The following is a 21,890-nucleotide window of genomic DNA, read 5'->3' as shown; positions in this document are numbered from 1 at the left end:
AGCAATCCATCGCTTTTCTTCCACTTTGTCCTCTTTACAGACACCTGTGGTCTGGAGGACCAGTGCGTATGCCTGTATTTGTTTGCATGGACAGCCCCTCTGCCTCTAACTGGGAATTAATACCTTGAAACTGGGAATGAAATCACTGGGTTTTCATGAGGGGACAGTGTTGACAACTCTGCACACTGTGTAAAGACTAAGCGGGAAACCAAATTGTACCGTGCACATTTCACAAGTTAAACACATGCTTGGTGCAGGGCCTAAGGGGTGAAATTCCTAGGAAACCTGGCACATAAGCTCAAGTGTGTGTATATGAAACCAGGACCTGTTTCATCTGAACTTAAATCAGGGGACCATGGCACTCAGCAGAAAGGTATTTCAAGATGATTGGCTTGAATAACCCATGATTGCTGTTGCAGTACACAGTTGTAAAGGATAAAGAAACACATTCGTAAAACAGGAAGGAAGAATACAAAGAAAAATTGGTTTTGTTTTACACAGGCAATAAAAGAACAGTTCCCAGACTCTTGCAGATGTGATGCCAATTTATTTTGACCTAAGTTTCCCATAGGCAGAAATTTGCAGGGCTTGAACAATATGGTATAGCAGGAAGGAATCATAAATGCTTTTGGTGCCTGATGCTGAATAGCCACTAGCTTCTGCTAGCAGCCCCACATGTGGAAGAACTGCAGAAACAATATGGTCCTGCCTCTCTGGTAACCCTATCAATACTATTGCTCGAATGCAATAGAAGATCGCTCCTGCCATTATCTTTCTAATGCTCTGGCCAGTCTATTTTTTAATCTGTCATGGGTTTCCACTGCATTTGGTTTCCACTACACTATTCCAAATTCTGCTAGACCTCACTGCTAGAAGTCCTTCCTGTTCTTCGGTGAGATACACATCTTCCCTTTAATTGGATCCCATTATTCCTAGGTGTACTGCTTTTCTGATGCACTAATTAATTCTGTTTCCTCTGTGTTAAAAGTTTTAGATTACTGTCCTCTGTCTCACTGCAAAGCCACACTGACTTGTTCAACTCCATTCTTCTGAGTCAGCTTTCCCTCTCCTTTGCATTTTTGTGTCTTTCTCTGAACAACAAGTCATTGGTCTACATCATTTAGATACCGAGGCTTTCCAAACTGCATGTGTTAATTCTCTGTGCTTGAAAAGCTGTGACCTATGTGAGCAATAAATTTCTTGCCTTAAGAAGCAGCATGTGGCTTGGTTCAGTGATAGAGCATGAGGGAAAGGTTTTATATTTTGTGAAGTACTTCAAGATGCTCAGAAAAGCACCACTGCAGGCCATAGCTACCAACTTGTACAAAAGCACAATCTGAGCTGTGGTCCAATCATGCTGAGAGCATGGATTTGAGAAGCCTGAGATGAACAGTGGCTTTGTTGAAGCTGGCAGTGGTAAATCAATATCCTTTGCAGGTTGGCCACTAGTCATCCACACTGACCAAAACACTGTGTGCATCTCATTACAAAGGGTAAACAGGTTCATTTGTGTAAGGACTCTTGTATGCAAAAACCAGCTTACCGCCTTGCTGCCTGTTGTGTGTGTTTTAAACTCTTTCAAAATTTGACGCTGAAGAACAAAAGAAAAAAGGCATGCATCTATACCAGCTGCCAATCTGGCAAGCAATGTCTGGGTCTTTGCTTTTAGCAAGTGATGTGCTCATATCTGACAAGAATTTGGTCTAATGTCTTTTTTTCTTTCTAACAGGTGAAAACATCATTTGGCACTAATGGGGCAGATAAACCTCATCCTTGTCACTACATTACCAGGACCCATATAGTGATGATAAATATCATAAAGATATGCCTCAGACTTGATGTTAATGTAAAGGCGTTTCTGGCAAAAGACTCATAGCTAGATAAATTGTGGCTTGGATGAAGTGAGACTTAAATACCTGCCTATGCAAGACTCCATAAGAATAAAGTGCCCTGTGCCTCTGACAATAACTAGGTATAAAGGAGCTGTGCAGTGAATGTGTAATAATAACTTCTCCTTACACAACAGATCTCCCGTCTCTAGACCAAGTTCATTCTTACGCATGCCGTGTTGCAAACTGCGAAAGCCATGTAATTGTCTGTAAGTCAGCAAGACAGCTGAGTCTCTGTGGTATTATACCACCTACAGGTAGCAGGCTTCACCAGTAAAATAGACAGGTCCTCCAAACAGGTACTCTTGCTGCTGGGTACAGCTGCCATCTCAGATCCCAAATTCAGGCTGTAGAGTTGGTGTTTTAGAAAAAGGAGCATCTGCCTCTCTACAACTGTTAACCAACCACGTGGAAACAGACAGGAAAACCACCCCTAGTTTTTATGGGCTTGGTCATTTCCATGACGAAAACCAGCAGTTTCCTAGCAGCACCAATTGATAAAGCAATGCTGATGATTTCCCCTGTTCTTCAGATAAGCAGATCCTGGGAATGTATGAGAAGGTATGCATAATATGTTGCTCAACAGTAGTGCGTCCTGCCAGTTGGAGTGTGGATTACAGGAAAGAAGGCTTTTCCAAAATGCTATCACCATGATCTGGGATACTCAGACAACCAAAGTTTAAAATGGGGAGTGAGGGAGAAGAGGGGTTCAGAAGAATCATCCCTCTCCACTGACACAGGAAAAGCTTTAATTCTGCAAACCATTTACTCTGGGGTCTCCACTAGGTACAAGAAAGCATCACAGCACAGCCCATGGGGTTTGTTTTTGTTCCTTTCTGTCTTTCAAGTGGGAGGCCTTATCCAGTCACTGGGATGTGGAAGTCTGGCAAACCTGATCCCTTCCAGGATCCTCTGCTGCAGACATGCTATTTACTGTCAGGCAGATCCTAAATCTGCCCAGACCCGAGGAGTAAAATAGGGTCATACGGTACCTCTCCTAGTCTATTTAAATACTATTCCCTTTATCTACACAGACACTCTGCATGAATGTGTCATTTTGATGACTTTGGGAGGAAACACCGAAAAGAAGTGTATTTGAGGTTAAAATGTTCTGTTAAGCAAAAAGAAAAAAGAAGAGTGGAAAAGGAATGTTTTAACTTTTGGAACAAAAGCCAAGCAACAGAGCTTCCTGAGAAAGGGAAATTGTTTCCTGGCAGAGCTAACCATGGCGTAAAGCCTGTACCTAATCTTGGCTCCACAGCTGCAAGGGTGGGCAGAGACCTCACTCTGCCCAGCTCACCTCTGTGTGGCTTACTGTCCTGCTGCTCTGAGGACCATAATGGTTACAGACTTCAGCCCCCTTGCCTTTACAGTACCAAGTACCCTTTCCTCCATCCCCTCCGCTTCAGTCCTCTTGGGCAACAGTTCACATATCCTTACTGCAGTTTTCCTAGGGACAGGGTAAGTGCCTATGCTAAAAGAAAGCTGCCCTGTAGTCTGGGCGAGGGCATCATTCCCCATGGCTCCTGGAAGGATGCAGCAATTGGGATACTGGACCCAGAATTGTGCTCAGTCGTGATGTCTGGCTGACCACAGCACAAAGGAAGACATGGTTTCTGACCTCGCCTGTTGAAGGAGGGGATGTGTTTGAACCCCAGGAGGTTTCTGCAGCCTCCTGCTGAGACAGGGAACAGAGGACTTGGAGGAATTTTTTCCACACTGCTCTGCTGATCACTAGAGGAGTGGGGCAGGACCCAGGGCCTCTTGGTGGTATCCTCACCTGACAGAGCAGGGAGCTTTACTGAAAAGAGCAAGAGTGGTCCCATCCCTCCCGAGATGTCCCAGATGAGGACATTGGGGTGTAGGGAGAGCACAGGGCCTGGGGCTGGAGCTGTGTCCAGTAGGTTGCCCAGAAGGGAAGTGGTGAAGTGAGCAGAGAACTACTCTTAGCACTGGAAAAGCTTTCTCTCCCCTGAGCTGGTGTAGTGACAGGAAAAATGAAGATCTAGCAGGAGCAAGTTGCAGAAAAGAGACATGGGAATGGAGATGCCACAGAAAGAAATGAAATCTGTTGGTAGGCACAAAGGAGAGGGGAGCCTTCCCAAAATAATCCTGGTTACTGCACCTTTGCTGCTTAGGGAATCCATCGCGCCATAGGGAGCCACCAAAGTGAAACTCAGCCTTGGACTTCTTCCCTTTGCTATGCGAGTAAAGTTCAAATGTCTCCATGCTCCCAAGCTCCTACAGAGAGGCTGGGAAGAGGAATGCCATGACTGCTGTTGAATACGGGCTACAGAAAGCTACAAGCACTTTCAGTGGATGCCTTAACTCACAACATCTGCAGCAAGGTATGGTACAGCTATGGGAATTAGACAGCTTGGACCAAATCTGAAGATGTAAACTAACAAACCAACACAATAATTTCCAATCCTTTTTGTACCATGAGTGCGAAGAATGTTTAGTGGCTGCTTTTTTACAAGTGGCTCAGCTTTCATCAGTGCCAGCTTTACCCATTTTTTATATGAACTCCTCATGTAACAGTCTGTGATACAAGCTTCATGATTTCAAGTTCCTTTCATCAGTCATAACACTGGAAAGAAAACTGATTCTGAAAGCTGGGTCTTCACAAAAAAACCCTGAAGATCAGCAGACTCACAAAATTACAGGAACTGCAAGAACAGGGTTTTGCTGCCTTTTTCTCCCTCTTTGGGATCTTAAATGGTTACAGTTACTGCTTTCAATGTGGCACGTTCCTGATGACAGAATGGCTAAGACTGTAGGTACTAGCCCCTGAGGAGCAGCAAAACGACATAACCACTCTAAGAAAGTGATCTTAACTATCTTGCTTCTGTGGATTTTTCAAAAATAGGGTCTTCCTGCCAGAGTTGTGATGGAAATCAGCTGGCTAGGTCAGCCCTCTGCCCTTTTTTCCCTAATGCTGGTAATCCTCATGTGTGCCACTAGAGCAAAGAGCTTGCCAGTTATGCCAGCAGGAAAGCACGGAGCAGCTCTGCCCGCCACTGATGAAGCAAACAGGGAAATGACAGAACTTCTCGTTCCTGTTGCACAGGACCATTAAATCTGTTTTTAAAGCAAAAGCTGTAGCGAGTCTCTGGGTCCTGCTCACACTGCCTGTGAAAAGCTCTCAGGAAGAAACAGAGCAGAGAATTGGCAGGTGGGAACTCAAGTTCTTGCTCTTGGCTCTATTTTGGTCTAATATCTTCTTACCTTTGGGACATTAACCACCTTTTTGGAGGGCTAGGGCAGGAAGGGAAGACCAAGTGCGCTACTTAAAATATGTCTTGGGAGTTGAGGTGTTTTAAAAATAAGAATGGATGCAGCAATCTACAGATTATCAGAAAACAAGGTAACATGGGGAAAGAGTGGGAAGCGGAGGTAAACAGACAGAATCAAGAGCAGGAAACTTTTAGCTTCCTGGCCGTCAGACCTGCCGTATGTGTAACACGTGTCTCCCAAAAAGGAAATGGCAGGTTTGTCTCTTTCTACTCTGAAACACTGCTGCAGCAGATGACAGAAAATACTTGAGGGGTGCAGTCCTGTGTGTGTAGAGAGGAGAGAGCAGAGAGTCTTCCACATGACAAAATACCTGCTTGAGCCCTAAGTTAGTCCTTGCTCCATATGTAGCTTACTGTGCACAGCAGTTATAACAAATGAAGAGCTCAACTCCCCTTCCCCTCTGAGACATCACAGGATACTATATAGCAAAAAAGAATAAAAGAAGTGTTAACAGTTACTGATCCAGGCTCTGTCAAACCAAAAACTCCTTACAAAGCTATATGTTTGTCATGCCACATGTAGTCTGTGCTGAGTTGGTTTGATCACTCCTTGGTCCTTCTCCACAACAAAATCTGTTTAGATAGTTTGTTGAAGACTTTTCTTGTAATGAACATGCCTGATCTTTAACCCTTGCCTGGGGGGCAGCCCAGCACAGGTAACAAGGACTGCAATGTTAGCACCTGGGCATTATCAGAACTGCCCAGCTGAGCTAGGCACTGGAAATCTTCAAAGAAAAATTGTAGTGGTGCCTCAAGCACACTGTTCCCTGCCTTTGTCGCATGTCCCCTGCTGCTGGGGCTGCACAGATGCAGAAGAAGGCTTCTCTGGGAAGATAATATAAAGTGTTTAGTAAGATCTGTGTTTAGCTGAGAGAAATAACAAAAGTCCTCTTTCGTAATTTGAGGTTTTGCCAATGTTGTAATCGCCTCTCTATCTCCCGTGGCCCTCCTAAAAATACTTTTTTTCCTTTGCCGCTTAAAAAATTGTTTGAAAAGCTAGTGAATCCAGTCTGACACGAGCGAAGCAAGCACCATCACTCTCGTTTCGTATGAATGGGAAAAGAGGCAAGGGGAGGTGAACTGAACTGCCTTGCCCAAGAGGGTACTACGCAGGCGAAGGCTTGGACTTAAACACCAGGGAAGCCTGACTCCTGTCCACCAGCCCTGTGACCACCCAGAGACAAGACCTCCGGCTCTCCTGAAGCATGGGACAAGCAGAATGGAGAAAAAGGCACAGGAAACCCTCCGGGGGTGTGCTGCTCATTTACCTTGCCAAAGCAACGGTTCTTGGGCCATCTTTGTGAACCAAAATGCTCTATTGATAATGAAAGTGAGATCACCCAATCCACGTGGAACAGGGGGAACACACTGCTTAGGGTCCAAATCACAGCTGCTGCTGCATGGGTTGGGTAGGAATCAACCCCAAGGAGCCCGCTAATCCTGTATGGTTTGTTCATTTCTCCTTATGTCCCCATTTTTACTGAATTTTTTAAATCGCCTTTCAAAATGATACCTTTTAAAATGTAACTCTCTTTCCCACCCCAGAGACTAAAAAATAAATGGCAGTCTTTCCTCGTTCCCCTTTTACAGATGTAATTTCTCCCCATACGATCCCCTTACTTTCCAAATCTGGACTAAAATCCACAAAATATTCTGAGGTGCATGGCAGGGGCAGGGGCAGGGGGGGAAACGACATTTATCTGAACCTCAGCGAAGAGATATTTTGAGCTGCCTTTAGTGAGAAATTGCTTTGCAAGGTGGAGCTAATGCAGATCGAAGAGCCAGTCACAAGCTAGTGGAAATAAAAGTTTTCTTTACCTCCATGTCCTGCAAGAGAGAGGTGTCCTCGGGGCAATCTTTCTTCCCCACCCCTTTCCCTCTTATCTGTGGGAAAACTTCAGCCGAGCTAGAGCAAAATCGCGCTGCTGTGGAGGGTATGTAATATCCAAGCTGCTGCTCAGCTTGAAAACTGACAGAGCCCAGCGAGTGGCCCTGCACGACGAACAAGGAAGAAGGGCGGGTGGGTGAGAGGAAGGGAGGGAGGGGAGAGGAGGGGGAGGCAAGGCAATCAGGGTTTAAATTTAGACGCAAATCTAAACAGATACTGTCCTTCCCAGAGTGCTGGGCTCAGGAGACAACAAGCAGCAAACTCTGCTGCTGCACCCAAACTTGGGGACGCTACATGTGCATTTTCTCCCTTCCTTTCCTTCTCCCCTTCATATTTTCTACCACCTTATCTTTATTTCCACCACATACGCCTGCCCCGTTTTGCCTCTTTCTCTCCATTGCTTGCATTTGCTCCCCCAGTGTCTCTGCCTGGATCTCTCCACTGTCCACACTTCCCTCTCCAACTCTGCAGGGTCTCTTTCTTGTTGTTTATTTGTGAGGAGGATCTTTTTTCCTCTAACTGCAACTTCCCTTCTCTCTTCCTTCACAATTCTAGGTAATTTCAATCAGCAGTGGACTGTCTTTAGAGGGGTTAGAGAGGCAGAAGAGGAGCAGAGCGAGGGTGATTATTGCGTTTGAACAGAATTTAAGGCTTTGGTGTCCTGGTGCATGGCTGGGACTCCCAGGGGTGACAATAATACTAGCAGCACTACTGTGCTGCTGGGTGATTCCCCAACAAGAGATCAGGGCTCCACTCTGAAGGGTGCTGTACAAATGTGGGCATAAGCAGAGGGTCCCCATGCAAGGTGTCACTAGCTAGCTGTAAAGCAGGACTAGCTCCTTCCACCCTGAATTCCTGCCTCACATCACCAGGTCAGAAGGTGTAGGATGTTCTTCTCTCCTTTCACAGGGAAGGGCAGAATTGTGCACTGGAAGTGAGAAGCTTCCGTGGTGGTAGAAAAACTCAGATCGGAAAAAATAAGCCTCAGGAATGTTTTGCTATGTTTTCCCTTTCCCTTTCCTTTTAGATTGCAGTGTTGTAAACTAGTCATCTCTTTTAGCAACTGTTTGCATATGGTCCTTCTCAAGAATTTCAGTCCCCACCTCTTGAGAGCAGGGTGGTGCAGAGGAATTTGCTGGCTGCCTTGCCTTGCATGCAGCTGCAAAGTGACACAATGACATGTCGTCATTTTGGGGTGATACCTCGGGGGCAGAAGAGGGTTAAAGCATCTTTTCTGAAAGGGATGCATACTTTTCCTTTGCAGTGTTCCACAAGTCCCTGCTGGCTATGGCAGAAAACACTCCAGAATGGATTTAAATGTGACCATCAGGATATCCCAGATTATTGTTACTGATAAATCATCTCAACGTAGTTGTTCTTACAGTATAGTTAACTGCATGCTTTAGGACTCCTGTGGAATTAGCAGATTTAAATCATGATCTCATGATCTCCCAAATTCAATATACAATGGTTACTCGGTCCTTAGCCAAAATAATGATAGGCTGAGTTGCTGCAATCTGGAGATTGGGCAAGAGGACTAATGAATCTTCTGTTGCTGAAACACTGGATTAATTGAAACCCCTCTGCTGTAAGCAACCAGATGATGCTGCAACTATAGATACAAGCAAATAGATTAAAAATTGAAAAGAAATACAAAAATGAAATTCCTTCTTGATTTGGAAATCCTATTGAATTCTTAAAATCCTGACAACGGTACCCTAGCAGAGGGGATAGGAACTGAACTGAGAAGCAGGGTGAGGCAGGGAGGACAGGATGCTTCAGCTGCCCATGCTTTGCCTGCTGTCGGGACAGAAGGAGGATTTCATGCTCAGGGAATTCACTGTGGGCATTGGTCACAAGTGTCATTTTCAAGATGTCTGCCACGTAACAGACCGTCAAAATCACATACCTCCAGTGGTTGCTTCATGCCGCTCAGGGTCTATTTCAGTATTTTCTTTCTGCTTGCAGGGGTTGTACACTGTGGAGGAAACTGTTTGCTTAGGCCTACAGAAAAGGAAACTGCTAGGCACAGACAGTATCACTTTACCCGTACTAATAAAGCAAAGGTAGTTGCAGCTGCCCCACCACAATTCTTCACTCTATTTATTTCTGCTCCCAAGTATCTTGCCACAAGGCAAATCTTTTCTGCCAGCAGGATTCCCAAATGCCATTGCTCTGAGCATGGTACACAGTACTCAGTTTATTAATGCTAAATCTTTCTTCCTGAAGGAGCAAGGAGACAACACACAGAAATACGGTGTATATTTTTCTCCAGACAGGATGACATGAGGTGTGGATTTGCTCTAGACTTTCTTGTTTCTGGACTGAAAAACACTAGAAAATCTGAAACAAACAACCCACATGCTTTAACTGCAAGAACCTTGTAACAAATGTTATTAAGGGAGGTTATACTGAGGAACTGGGTGTTTTACATGATGTGTATGTGCAAGTATGAACGTGAGATATTTTAGAGTATGACTCTCTGCATCTCTGTGTGTATCTCTGTTTACAGACCTTCTGGGATATAGCAGTGTCTATGAGACTAACTTGTTCGTATATACAAAAAAAAGTTTCTACATCTGTTCTGCTCAGGAAGAAAAAATGCAGTCATCACAAGTGCCATTAAAACAGACGCCAGGGGGAAATTTCATTTGAATAAGAAAATGTTGCAGTTGTGGACCCCTGGGTTTTGCAGCTTCCCAGCTGATTCTTTTCAAGATATGTGAGGCCAAACCAGCAAGTTTGCTTCAGGACAAATGACTGGTACTCCTGCTACAAGGCAGCACGTGGGGGAGAGGTGCAAGGAAATCCTTCATCCTGGCATGCCTGCAAAAGAGGTAGCATAACTAGTTCTGCCCTGCTCAGAAACACCATGTGTAATATTTGCTGGCCTCTTGCATTTTGGCTTGAAGTATGGACAATGGGGCCTCCACAGGGTGGTAGATCCAAGAAAGGAGATGCAGGGACTTTGCAATTTTTTGTTCAGAGACCTCTCAGGAAAGAAAGCTTTTGAGGTCTTCTGAAACTTTCACTCTGATATTTGTGTCCACACAGCCATCTCATTCGGGTGTGTCTGTGTAGCTGCTGAAATTGGGAAGGTATGTTTGTCAGGGTGGTGGATGAGCAAAAGCTGGAGGGAGCTGTGGGTCCCTGCAAGACAGATTGAATCTCTGTACTTTGTTAAGACATTTGTTGAGGGTTTAGTAGAGCTCACCTGTCAGTGCCAGTATCTGAGATTGTTCTGTCTGCCTCTCTGGCTGGCTTTGGCTGCTGCTATCCACATAATTTTCCAGAATTCATACTATGAACCAGCAGCTGTTACCATGTTGGGCTTTTGAACCCCTGAAAATGGGGTCTCAACCCTTCCTGTTCCCACTCAAGCAACTCAATTCTCAACTGAAAAAAATGGGGATAAGGTAACCACAGAAAAAAAGCATTTGCATTTCAAAGATCAATCAACTCTAAAAGCCAACATCCTGTTTTGGTCTGGTTTGCACACCAGCTCCTCTGACAACAGCAAGCTGACAGGAAGCAAACGTGAACAGCATTTTCTATGGGAAACTTGCTTTTTGAACACACCATTCTGCTGTGTTCTGAAGTATCTGCTCCCACCAACCCTGCCCTTGCCCCTCAGCATTAAACTAATGCTGTGGATGCTAAGGCTCACCCTCCCCTTCAGGGAGTTATCAGCAGGAAATGAAGTCAGCTGGAACGCTTTGTACCATCAACATTTTTTGCTCTAATTCTGCAGCTGCATCGAAGCATGTCTGAGAGCACACACGCACACACATGCTCACATGCCAGCATCCACGCGTACACATGCACCGGTGTGCCAGACACTGTGCGCCCCTGAGAATTGATGTGAATGGGAAAGCTGCATTACCAAAGATGCTTGAATTAAAAAAAAGGACACGGTTATAAGTGATTCTCGCTAAGCTGTATTGGACAGGGAGTGCAAGACTGTGTGTGTTGTGCTGTGGGCACATAAAAAAGCAGGTGATAGAGACTAACTCGGGATTGAATTATTTCACGTGTTCCTCGCTGTCAGCCTGCGCCTGAGTGCTAACATCACGGTTCAGGTTAACCGGGCTTCTTAACTCCCAGGCTTTGAGCAAAACCATGTCCCTAAGCAGAGTAAAGTTAGGAAAATGCTGTGCTGTACTGAGCAGGCAGCATTTCACCTGCGATGCTTTGCCTGAGTGGCTCTGCTCATAGTAACAAGATCACCCTGAGGGAGACCACCCTCATTCATACCAGGTCACCTGGGGCTGGTGGGTGGTGTACAGGTAGCTAGTGTCGTCTCTTCCAGCACCTTAATTTCTTTGGAGAGCAATTCTTTCACTGCTGATCCACCTGACTTCAGAGAACAAACTGAGCTGGTGTATTAAGAGGCATGGCTCCATCCCATTATACTAATACAGTGACGGGACAAATATTATCAGCGTCAGCCATTGACAGTTTGCTTCTAGACTAAACAATTCCTCTACCAGTTGCTAGTTTTAATATACAATAAGGCTTAATAGAAACAAACAAAAAGTTACAGTCAGAACATGGGTGCTGACACAATTCCAGGTATCTGTGCTGGACACAACCACGTTTTTGATTACGTTGTTCTCAGGCCAGCCCTACTGCCCATCTCTCAACGTTCTAGAAAGCGGTGTCACAGCTGGCCCTTGCAACAGCTTCCTCAGCATGCAGCCCAAGATCCAACTGAACAGCAAGATTTTCTGACTGAAAATGGGACAACATTTCTGGTCCCTAGCAGGTTATGCACAGAGGAAGCTTGCCTTGTCACTGCCTGTGTGGTGGGTGTTAAAAGGGCAAAAGGACTTCTACCTGAATACCAGGCCAACACTGTATTCATTTTACCTATCTTTTAAAAAATACACTGATGAAAGGGTCAGAAGCTAAATTCCCAACCGAGTTAATTTGGGAATTTTGAGGATGAGAACAAATAAAGGCATTACGCACAAGCACGCAACTCCTTTTTGTGTTCAGCAAAGGTCTGTGTTCTGTGCCATTTCCTAATAGCAGTAGCACTGCATTGTTCGTCAGGCCTGATATCTCCTCAGGCAGATCTCTAACCAACATTTTTAGAAACAATTTGCATGGTGGGTCTCATGCGGCACCGAGCGTTGGCACTTCAAAGCACTGAGTACTTCAGGTTTTGCCAGAGCTGACTCACAGGTCAGTCACTTCTGCCAAATGCAGCGGCAAGTGACTTTAATCACTCTGGCTGTCATCTGGATGTGGAGAGTTGGCCTGGCTCAGAAATCAAGCGCTACACACAGTGAGACTGCACAGCCCTCAAGCGTTATCTGGACAAAGAAAGGTTTCTGTTCACAGACGACTGCATGATCTAGACAGGAAGCCCGGCCCAGCGCGTAGCTAGACTGTGTGTCTGAAGAGAGAGCTTGCCCATCCCATCCAACAACCATGCTATCTAAAGAGAGAGCTGGCTCAGGGCAAAACCAGCTATGAAGAGGGCAGACAGAGCAGGATGATATGCTAGCCAGGGTGGAGACCTTGCCCACTTTCTGGCTAAAATACACCTTCTCCAGAGACACAGCCCCCAGATTCAGCCTAAGACCCAGCACATGTAAACCACACTGAAATTAAGATTGTTCCATGAACTGGCCAACCACCGGAGGGAGTAAACTGGCTCAATCCGTGGTGAGAGATTACTGTCTATTTACCCTTTTTTTAATGTAAGCAAGCACATGAGTTGAAAAGCAGAACTAGTGGCTAGCAATACTTTCTTGACCTTGTTATGCAAGGATGCTGGGAGCCCCTAGACATATTGCAGCACAACAGAAAGAATCCTTCTCCTTTTCTCTGAGATCTAGCTGAGGAAGTGAGAGAGCCTGGAGCTTTACTTCAGATAACACATCCTTTCAGAGCAAGCTGAAAGAGTTAAAGACCTTATCCCTCACCCTACAGGTTCAGTCCACGCTACCCATCCAAGAAAGAGGGGACCAAAACAAGCCCCCTTCGTTCAGTGCAATGTGCAAGACAGCCTATATGCCAGTGTGCAATGCCGACTGCAGAGACTACTCAGCCTAATAAATCCTGTTCTCCGTAGCGGAGAGCCAATGCTATTTGCTTCCATAAATCCTGTTGAGCTCTCAATTCCCACCAGACTCATCAGCCCAAATCCTGCAGGCCGCTGGGGTTGGGCAGCAGCACCCCTTGGCGGCTGCGGACCGGGATGGCTGCGGACGTGCCGCAAGGGGCGAGGAAAACTTGGCAGACTTTCTTTGGACGGGTCATTTTCTCTTGGCCCCTGAGATCCCGCTCTGTGGTCCCAGGGGTGGCAGGGGGAGTGCGGGATGATCTTCCACGCTCTCTGCGAGGTTTGCTTTGACTCTCCTGCCGCAGGGGCTGTGCGGCTCCGGTGACGCGCACCCTTCCTGGCGAAGGAGGGATGGCCACGTTCAGCAAATGCACACATCTGAACTCCAGAACATTAAAAGCTTTCCCCCTTTCTGCATTTTCTCTTTCTGAAACAAAATAAAAGAAAAAAAGAATTGCTAGCTCTGCTTCCCTCATCCCCTTTATCGTCTTTGCTATCTTTTTTTTTTTGCCCTGTGGCACGTGTTGTTACTTCCACATAGTCTCCATGGCATCCCTTCTTTCTTGTGCTGAACCCACCAACCACCTCCCGTCTGCTCCCTGTCACGCTCTCCTGCTCCCCAGGAAAATAATTCGCACAGTCATCCCCCCGTCCCCCCCGTCCCCACCCCTTTGACTGCAGCAAGTAAATACTGACACCCTCCCAGGCTCTCAGAGGGCAGGACTGCTTGAAAACGGCGAGAAACAAGCAGTTTCTGTGTATGCACACACATGTTGGTGGGGAGAGAAAAGAGGAAGCTATAATGTGTCTATTTTAGCTAGAAAAATCTCTGATGAAAAGAGTTTGTTGTATTTTGTCTTCCTCATGCCCTTCTCTTTCCTAAGCCGTTTCCTCTAGACCGTTTTCATCCTTTTCTTCCATACTCTTTTCACTGCTGCAGAAGGGCTTCTTTTTCTCTTCAACACGTTCCACTGCTGCTCCTCATCCAAATATGTTGTATAATCCTACATACATAAAGACAACCTTTCATGCAATCTTTTTTCTCACACATCACTCCTTTTCTTGCTCTGCTTTTCTCCTTAGCACTCTGCCCTGAAATATCACTTGTCCTCTATCACAAACAAGGCTGCTTGTATATGTTTTGTTGCTGGAGCAGTTGCTCCTCACAAGCTCAGCAACCTACCTGAGCTGAGTGGCTGTGCATCAGGGGTTCAGAGAAGCTCTTTTTTTTTTTTTTTGCTTTTTAGTTATAAAACCCCACAAGTTTCTCCCAAGCATCGCCAGGAGAACAGGAGAAGGCAGCAGCGGAAGGCTCCGTGTGTCAGTGCCCTGGAGGGAAAGCCAGGCTCTCTGCCCACACTTTGCAGGCATAGGGGAATATTGGAGGAAAAATTATTTTGTTCTGCCTGTACACAACAGGACAGTATATAAATGGTAGGGAATGGATGTGTGGTGTGTTTTCCTTCCTGAATTCAGCCCAGCAAAATGATTCATCTGGCCTGCTATACACTGAGTGAAAGTTAATTTGGGTTTCTCTGTGCTACATTGCTATATATGTAGTGTAGACACACTTCGTAAAATTGAAGTAGAAAAATGGAAAACCACCATCTTTTAGGAAAAGTCGAATCAAGACTCAGTATTACTCCAGTTAAAAACATTTCTTTATACACATCTTTATAAGGTGACTGAGCACAAGGCGATGGGTAAAATAAGGTGTCTCTCAGTATTTATTTCTGTAAGTGATGCACTGCAGGCCAGGAGATTGCTCCAACTAGCAAAACCAAGTCTTGCAGAAGAGATGGATTTGACGTACATCCTGCAGTTTGCAAGCGCTAAGACCTGAGCTATGCCTACTGGCAAATGATGAGCTTTACAGTCCAAACCAGTTTCAGACGGACCCTGCTTGCTGTAATGAAATGACAAGGTCTTCCTCGGGGAAGGCTGGGCCACAAATACTTGTGGTGACACAGAACCAGCCTTTGAGATGGATTTAGCAGTAACCTGGGATAGTGGGGCCGATGGTGCCACAACCACCCTTTGGATCTGAGGGACTTCCCTGGCCAGACAAACCAGGAGCAACGCCAGGGGACAGCTGCTGCTGCTGCTGCTGCTGCTGCTGCTGCTGCTGCTGCTGGGCTCCCTGCTGACGCCATGACCAATGCTGGCTCATTCGGATCTTGCAGAACACCTCGGCGCCAAGCCAGCGGGTGCCAGCAGGTGGGCAGAGCCCGTCTGCGGGGCTGGTTCTGCTTCACCTGCCCGCGGGCCGCCTCGGACCGGCAAGAGCGGGAGCAGCGGGAGCAGCCGCCGCCGCCGCCGCCGCCATGTCCGGCCGCGTCCCCTCAGCGCCCCCCGGCGGGCCCCGCCAGGCCGCGAGCGCGGGAGCTGCCCGGCTGCTCCTACGCCTGCGCACGCCTCTACCCGCCCTCGGACACGTCCCGGGCTGGGGCGAGCCGCTCCTGCCGGCCGGCCGCGAAACATGATTGGCAGAGAGTTCTGAAGAGGCCTTTCATTGGCTGCTGCGTTATCAGTGTCACCGCCCCTTTCCCTCCCCTCCCGACGGCGGGGCAGCGCCGTCAGAGGTGTTTACAACCGACGAAAGCTGTGGGGATTGTCCCCGCCTCCCGGCAGCCCTCATTGGCTGAAGGGAGCGGGCGTCGCGAGCCCATCGGCCGACAGCGGACAGGCTCGTTTCCCGACTCCGCAAGGTTGTCCCCGGCGTGCCCTCATTGGTGAAGGAGGGCGGGCAGGTTTGTTCCGATTGGCGGGGAGCAGAGGGGCCCGCCCTCCCCACCGCGCGGGACAGGGGGCGTGGGGGCCGGGGCCGCCCGGCAGTCGGTGGCGGCCGGCGGCGGTGCGGGATGGTCGGGTTGCTGCCCTTGTGCGCGGCGGCGCTGCTGCTGCTGGCGGCCGGCGGGGCCATCCCGCCGCCGGAGGAGGCGGCGCGCATGGCCCGCTTCGTGCTGCACAACTGCGACTGGGGCGCGCTGGCCACGCTCTCCGCGCAGGAAGGGCTGCGCGGCCGCCCGTTCGCCAACATCTTCTCCCTCAGCGACGGGCCCCCCGGGCCGTTCAGCGGCAGCGGCGTCCCCTACCTCTACCTGACAGACATGGAGATCTCCGTGCAGGACCTGGAGGTGAGCGGGAGCAGCCGGGCCGCGGGCGGGGTTTTGCCCCCTCGGCCGGCGCCCAGGGGAACGGCGGGGGGGGGTGTCCCTGCAAAATCCGCGCTGGCACCGGGGTGTGCGAGCCGCAGGCACAAATAGTGGCCGCAGTACAGGAGGCTCGATACTTAAAAGCGTGAGGGTTAACAATGCGGTGTGGCGTTTTTCTGGGTTGCCCGCGCTTTTTCACCTCGGTGGCAGGTGGTGGTTGGAATTTTAAATTGTAGGAGTCAGGGTTTACGCCAGCGTTTTCTGAAGGCAATGTAGTGGCACTAACTGCCTGTTCGGTGGCTGTCACCTCGTTTGTGAACCCTGGGGACAATTATTAGCCCCTGAACATCTAAACATAAGCAGTGGTGCCTGTGCTGACACTCAGGAGTCCTCCTCAGAAGTTCCTGCTGGTCGTGGTCTGAAAAACTGCTGAGCCACACTCTGGTAGAGGAAGCGGCTGAGGCTTCCAGAAGCACTGACCAGAGAAATGAGGGGCCACAGAATATTTAAACAGGGAGAACGTCGCAAAAAATACCAAAAGGACTGGAAATTGGCAGCGTGGGACTTGAGCAATGAGGGCTCCTACACAGGCTACTGAAGGAATAGTAATTGAATCTCTGGAGCTTACCATAAAGGTGAAACGAAAGGCAGCAGACTGGTGTGCTGAGGCTCTGAGCGTGCCTAACTGGCCTTGTCTCAGATCTTTTGCTTGGCTGTGGTCAAGAGAGAGTTGCCTAAAAAGTTAGGGAAGTAGCGATCCCATGCCTCCTTTATTAGAACACTTTTTCGTCGTAGTAACTGTTACAGTATTAGTAAAACAAATAAATGCAAAACTTAGATAATGGAAATTTTTCAGAATTTGTTTTACTTTAAACCTTTTTTGTTTGTTCCCTGTCAGGTTTTGGTTTGTTACATTAAAATAGTTTAATTATGTATCTAAGTGCTGTAGGAAGCCTAATTTATCGTCTACAGTATTTCTTTCTCCACCCCAGCTACAGCCTTTTGTTTTCAGAGTAATGTAAAAATCATGGTATAAACTGCTAATGAACATTTTCCTTCAGAAGGCTTCTCCTCAACAGATCCTTATTCTGCTGTCACAGGGCAGAAACATTTGACTGTGATAGTCACGTGTAAGGGAGACGGCTGACAGGAGATAGTGCTGAGTAATCATGAGTCAGCTTTTTTGTAGTTAAGCAACTTCCTATCTGTCAGGTGGTTGTTCCTGTTTCATCAATTCAGTGGTGCTCTGCGTAGTGTTTAAGTGACTTTTGGGGGTTTCTTTTTGAGATCAGCTCTCTTAGTGAAATTTCTCAAAGCACGCGAACTTTCTTTGCTGGGAGATAATGAACTTTAGTATGTGACGTTCTGCAGTAGGCAATCCTGTTTTGCACCAATATTTGTCAAGTTGCATTCACCAAATTAGTTTTAGAAAGACAATTGGATTCTTCAAGTTAGGTGTCTTAAATACTCAGGATTTTTTAAACCTAACTTGTAAAATCCACTTTAAACTTCAAAAGAGCTGACCAGTTTGGGGGCAGCCAGAAGGCTTGTTTTGATGGGGGGGAGGGGGGGGGCATTGTTTGGTTTTGTTTTAACTAGTTTTACCAACAGTTGTGAAACTCCCTTGGTTACCTTTTCAGTAACCCTTTGTCCTTCCACCAGAATTAACTTAATGAAGTTCACTGTATATCCTTGTCTTCTGTACTGTCCTGTATGTATGTAAATTGGAATATATCACCATTTGAATGTGAAATAGCTAGACTGTTGTCATGATTTAACCCCAGCTGGCAACTAAGCACCACACAGCTGCTCGCTCACTTCCCCCCACCCAGGGGGATGGGGGAGAGAATTGGGGAAAAAAAAGTAGGTCGTTTGAGATAAGAACAGTTTAATAGGACAGGAAGAAAGAAAAGAATAACAACAACAATAATACAATAATAATAATTAAAGAATTGGAATATACAAAACAAGTGATGCAGAGTGTAATTGCTCACCGCTCACTGACTGATGCCCAGTTAGTTCCTGAGCAGCGATTCGCCCCCGCCCTGCCAACTCCCCCCAGTTTATATACTGGGCATGACATCACATGGTATGGAATACCCCTTTGGCCAGTTTGGGTCAGCTGTCCTGGCCGTGTCCCCTCCCAACTGCTTGTGCCCCTCCAGCCCTCTTGCTGGCTGGGCATGAGAAGCTGAACAATCCTTGACTTAGTCTAAACACTACTTAGCAACAATTGAAAACATCAGCATGTGATAAACATTCTTCTCATCCTAAATCCAGAACTTAACACTATACCAGCTACTAGAAGGAAAATTAACTCTATTCCAGCCAAAACTGGGACAACTGTATATTGAATTCAGAGTTTTAAGGAGTGCTGTTTTGTGAGGTTTCCATTTTATGCTAAGAAAATTCAGCACACTTCTAAACTGGGCTTTCTTTCAGAATCAGAGCTTGTCTAAGTAGGCCTTCAAATATAGTTAGGAGAAGATGATGACAGGTTTGTTCTTTTTACCAGTAATACTTAGCTGAATAAAGTACCAAGAGCTGAAAATATGGTGGGTATGACATTTTTCTCGCAAAAGTATGTAAACCTCTTATCTTACTACTTGCATTTCAGATCAATTCAAATGCATCCTTAACTGTGTCTTTGGCACAGACTCCTTACTGCAAGAAGCACAGATATGATCCCCAGAATCCCCTCTGTGCCCACATAATCTTCTGTGGGAGTATTGTGAAGGTAAGCAGCTGAAGCTTGACAACTGGACAAGATTGTGTGCATCAAATAGTATTGTTTAGCGGATGGAGAAGAGAAAGGTTAGAATTCCTGTGTGAAAGTATACGAAGAGATGTTATGTGCCATGATACCAGAAGGCTAGCTCATAGTTTGTGTGAGGAAAATGAAGATACCACTTCATATTTGCATGTCTTTAGCAAGGAACTTGGGAGGACAATATTATAATGAAGGAAGAAGTCTCCCCTCCTTCCTCTAGACTTGTTTTGAAACTATGAAGTCTAAGACAATTCTCTTGTGAATGAAGCATGAAGGTTTTTCCATCTCTTTTGCTTAGTTAAATTCTTTGGTCCGTGCGGTGTGACATATGCATTTCCAGAACTTTATAGAAGTAAATATTAACCTGAGCTATAAAGTTACAGGTATTAGAGACAGAAAAAGTGCACTGTATTATCTGGTGGTGTTGCTGCCATGGCGGTATTCTTTTGTGCACCAGTACTTTGGTGTCCCATAGAAGGAATTTAGAACTGCATGTGTTATTCATTGAAGATCTTGATCCCATTATTGAGGGTAATGATTGAGGGTGAGGACTAATCATCATTACTCTCTCTTATATGATAGCCTGAATTCTTATTTGGTGTTTCACACCTCAGATATTTGTACATTACACACCAGCAATCCTTCAATTGCTTTCATGAGTTTCTCATCAATAATGGAATTGTTTATTTTAATTAGTTCCTCTTATACCATACCCAGAGCTCTGACTTGTTGATTTAACCCTTTAAACATTGTATATTAAGTGCTGTCACACATTTCAGTTTCCCTTCTCTGTGGATTCTGTTATATCATCCTATTTGTGTGTGGGTATGCGTGTGTGTATGTGTGTGTGTATGCATGCGTTTGCATACGCCTGAACAGGGTTGGATCTGTTTGTGTCTGTTTGAGTGAGCAGGTGCAGAGAAGGTAAAATTACACCTAAAACATTGCACTGTAATACTTCAGAAAGAATCCATACTTAGCTGTTTTGTGATTTGTTGAAAGATTTATTCTATGTTGGTGAAGTACTTGCTTGCTCATGCTTACTTTAAAAGCACCCTTTTGGTTTAATACTAAAATCAACTGCCTTGGAGTTTTTTGTCTCTCATGTACAGTTGTATACCACACTGAAGATGAGTGGACTCTGCCACAGTAATGAGTCCTTTGGGACAAGACGTGGCTAAGCTGCAAAAAGCACAGTGCAGACAGTAGTGGGGGTTTTTAGCTAAAATTTTTCATCGTATGACTGTATCTTACTGTAACGTTTTGCTGGTTTGTTTAGGTGAATGATTCAGAAGCAGGCTTAGCAAAAAAAGCTTTATTCAGTCGCCACCCTGAAATGGAAAGTTGGCCTAAGGATCATAACTGGTTCTTTGCCAAATTCAACATTACCAATATTTGGGTCCTGGACTACTTTGGTGGATTGAAGATTGTGACCCCAGAAGAATATTACAGCGTCAAGCCTTAGTAAGTGCTTAAGTTTTGCATGCTTAACTCTCATTATATTTGGAACCTGTAAAACTTCACCTTACTGTTAGCAGTATATATTACCTGTCTCTGTTTTTTTTTAATATGCAGTTATGTCTTTTCCCTAAGTAGTCTACTGGATGCAGTGTCTGAAATCATAAGATATGTTTTCTTAAGGGATCCCCCTATTTAACAATATGAAGTATAGTATCTATAGAACTATCTATGGTTTACTGCACTTGTACCTCAGCTTAAATACAGTTTCTTGGGAGGAAAGACTTCTATAGAGTGGGCACAGTCACTGTCCTCTGTTTGAATTAATTGCAAGACAGATGATGTTTTGGTCTAATAGTTAAATGTAGTGAGACTATTCAGCATTTGTGAAGCTGTATTAATGAGATTGCAGCAACATTGCTCAATATTTTCAAAACAAAGTTGCTTTTGAATCTTACCATTATGATATTGAAGTATAGAGAAATTGTGTTCTATCATCTACATAAAACTAAGTCTTCAAAACTTTCAAATATGTTTTAGCGCAGTCAACACACATTCAATTTCACTCTTATTCTTACTCCTTGTAGGTGGAAGAAGATCCTTGGTGATGCTGATACACAAATGAATTACTTTGGCTGTTTCATGAAAGATTTATTTTTTTCTATGTATTGTAGAGCTGAATTAATAATGCAAAAAGTCAAACACTTTGCATTGTTAATGAGCTTGTGTAACCCTTCTGAAGCAAATGTAAATTCTCACTAACTAGCACAGCTTGAATCATGTCATACTCAAAAACCTTTGTGCATAAGCCATAACTAAATTTTATTCATTGGACATGATTCTGGAAAGATGTCTGTCTGTTGACAGTCTGCATTCAGAAACGCTGTGTTTACTGGAAACTAAAGGATTAGTCCATTTCTAAACCTTTCAATGCCTTTGTTAAGTAATATCTGTTTGTGATCACTCTCCAATTTTATTTTATTTTTAATACCAGTTTAGTTTAGATCTTTATGGCAAAGTACTACAGGATGGCTCAGCTGACTATGGAATGGAAAGCATTGCTTGTATTACGATGGCAAATGATATGCTGAGTTCCCAAATTCTGTTAAGAATTTTCTTTGCACGCTAATACACCCACTCATTTGAGCCGTTTTTCTATTTTGCTACCTATATTGAATGTGCTATAGAATACAACTGTGTTTATGTAAACTGTACGCATACCTCACGATAAGTTCTTGGTAACTCTTCAGCTGGCAGTGGTTATATGCCCTGACTCTTTAATAGAAGGAGGGTGGTAATAACTGAAGTATCTGGCTTTAGTATAAGAAGAGTAGTGGCTTGTAAATTCAGTGAGAATGTTG

The 21,890-nt window shown here is 45.5% G+C and overlaps 2 protein-coding genes across 2 annotated transcripts in view; one reads left to right on the top strand and one right to left on the bottom strand.

The window, feature by feature from the left end:
- The window catches only part of RCSD1 (RCSD domain containing 1), a 35,325-nt gene extending 28,127 nt beyond the window's left edge, over positions 1-7,198 (bottom strand). The window contains exon 1 of the mRNA XM_009921993.2: positions 7,004-7,198. Within this exon, the coding sequence (XP_009920295.2) occupies positions 7,004-7,009 (6 nt within the window). The 5' untranslated portion in view covers positions 7,010-7,198. The remainder of the gene's footprint in view (positions 1-7,003) is intronic.
- Positions 7,199-15,938: 8,740 nt separating this feature from the next.
- On the top strand, positions 15,939-20,536 carry CREG1 (cellular repressor of E1A stimulated genes 1). Its single transcript, XM_069785459.1, has 3 exons — positions 15,939-16,283; positions 18,919-19,038; positions 20,351-20,536. Exons 1-3 carry the CDS (start codon positions 16,008-16,010, stop codon positions 20,534-20,536), a joined length of 582 nt encoding a protein of 193 aa, XP_069641560.1. The 5' UTR covers positions 15,939-16,007.
- Positions 20,537-21,890: the final 1,354 nt, after the last annotated feature.

Source organism: Haliaeetus albicilla, chromosome 6 (genome assembly GCF_947461875.1).
Source record: "Haliaeetus albicilla chromosome 6, bHalAlb1.1, whole genome shotgun sequence".
Lineage (NCBI taxonomy): Eukaryota > Metazoa > Chordata > Aves > Accipitriformes > Accipitridae > Haliaeetus > Haliaeetus albicilla.
This window is presented reverse-complemented; position numbering and strand designations above follow the sequence as displayed.

Excerpts from the sequence above, each read along its gene's own strand:
- CREG1 (XM_069785459.1), top strand. The coding sequence starts at position 16,008 with ATGGTCGGGTTGCTGCCCTTGTGCGCGGCGGCGCTGCTGCTGCTGGCG. Across the intron at positions 16,284-18,918 it reads TCTCCGTGCAGGACCTGGAG|ATCAATTCAAATGCATCCTT; the intron begins GTGAGCGGGAGC and ends CTTGCATTTCAG. Across the intron at positions 19,039-20,350 it reads TCTGTGGGAGTATTGTGAAG|GTGAATGATTCAGAAGCAGG; the intron begins GTAAGCAGCTGA and ends TGGTTTGTTTAG.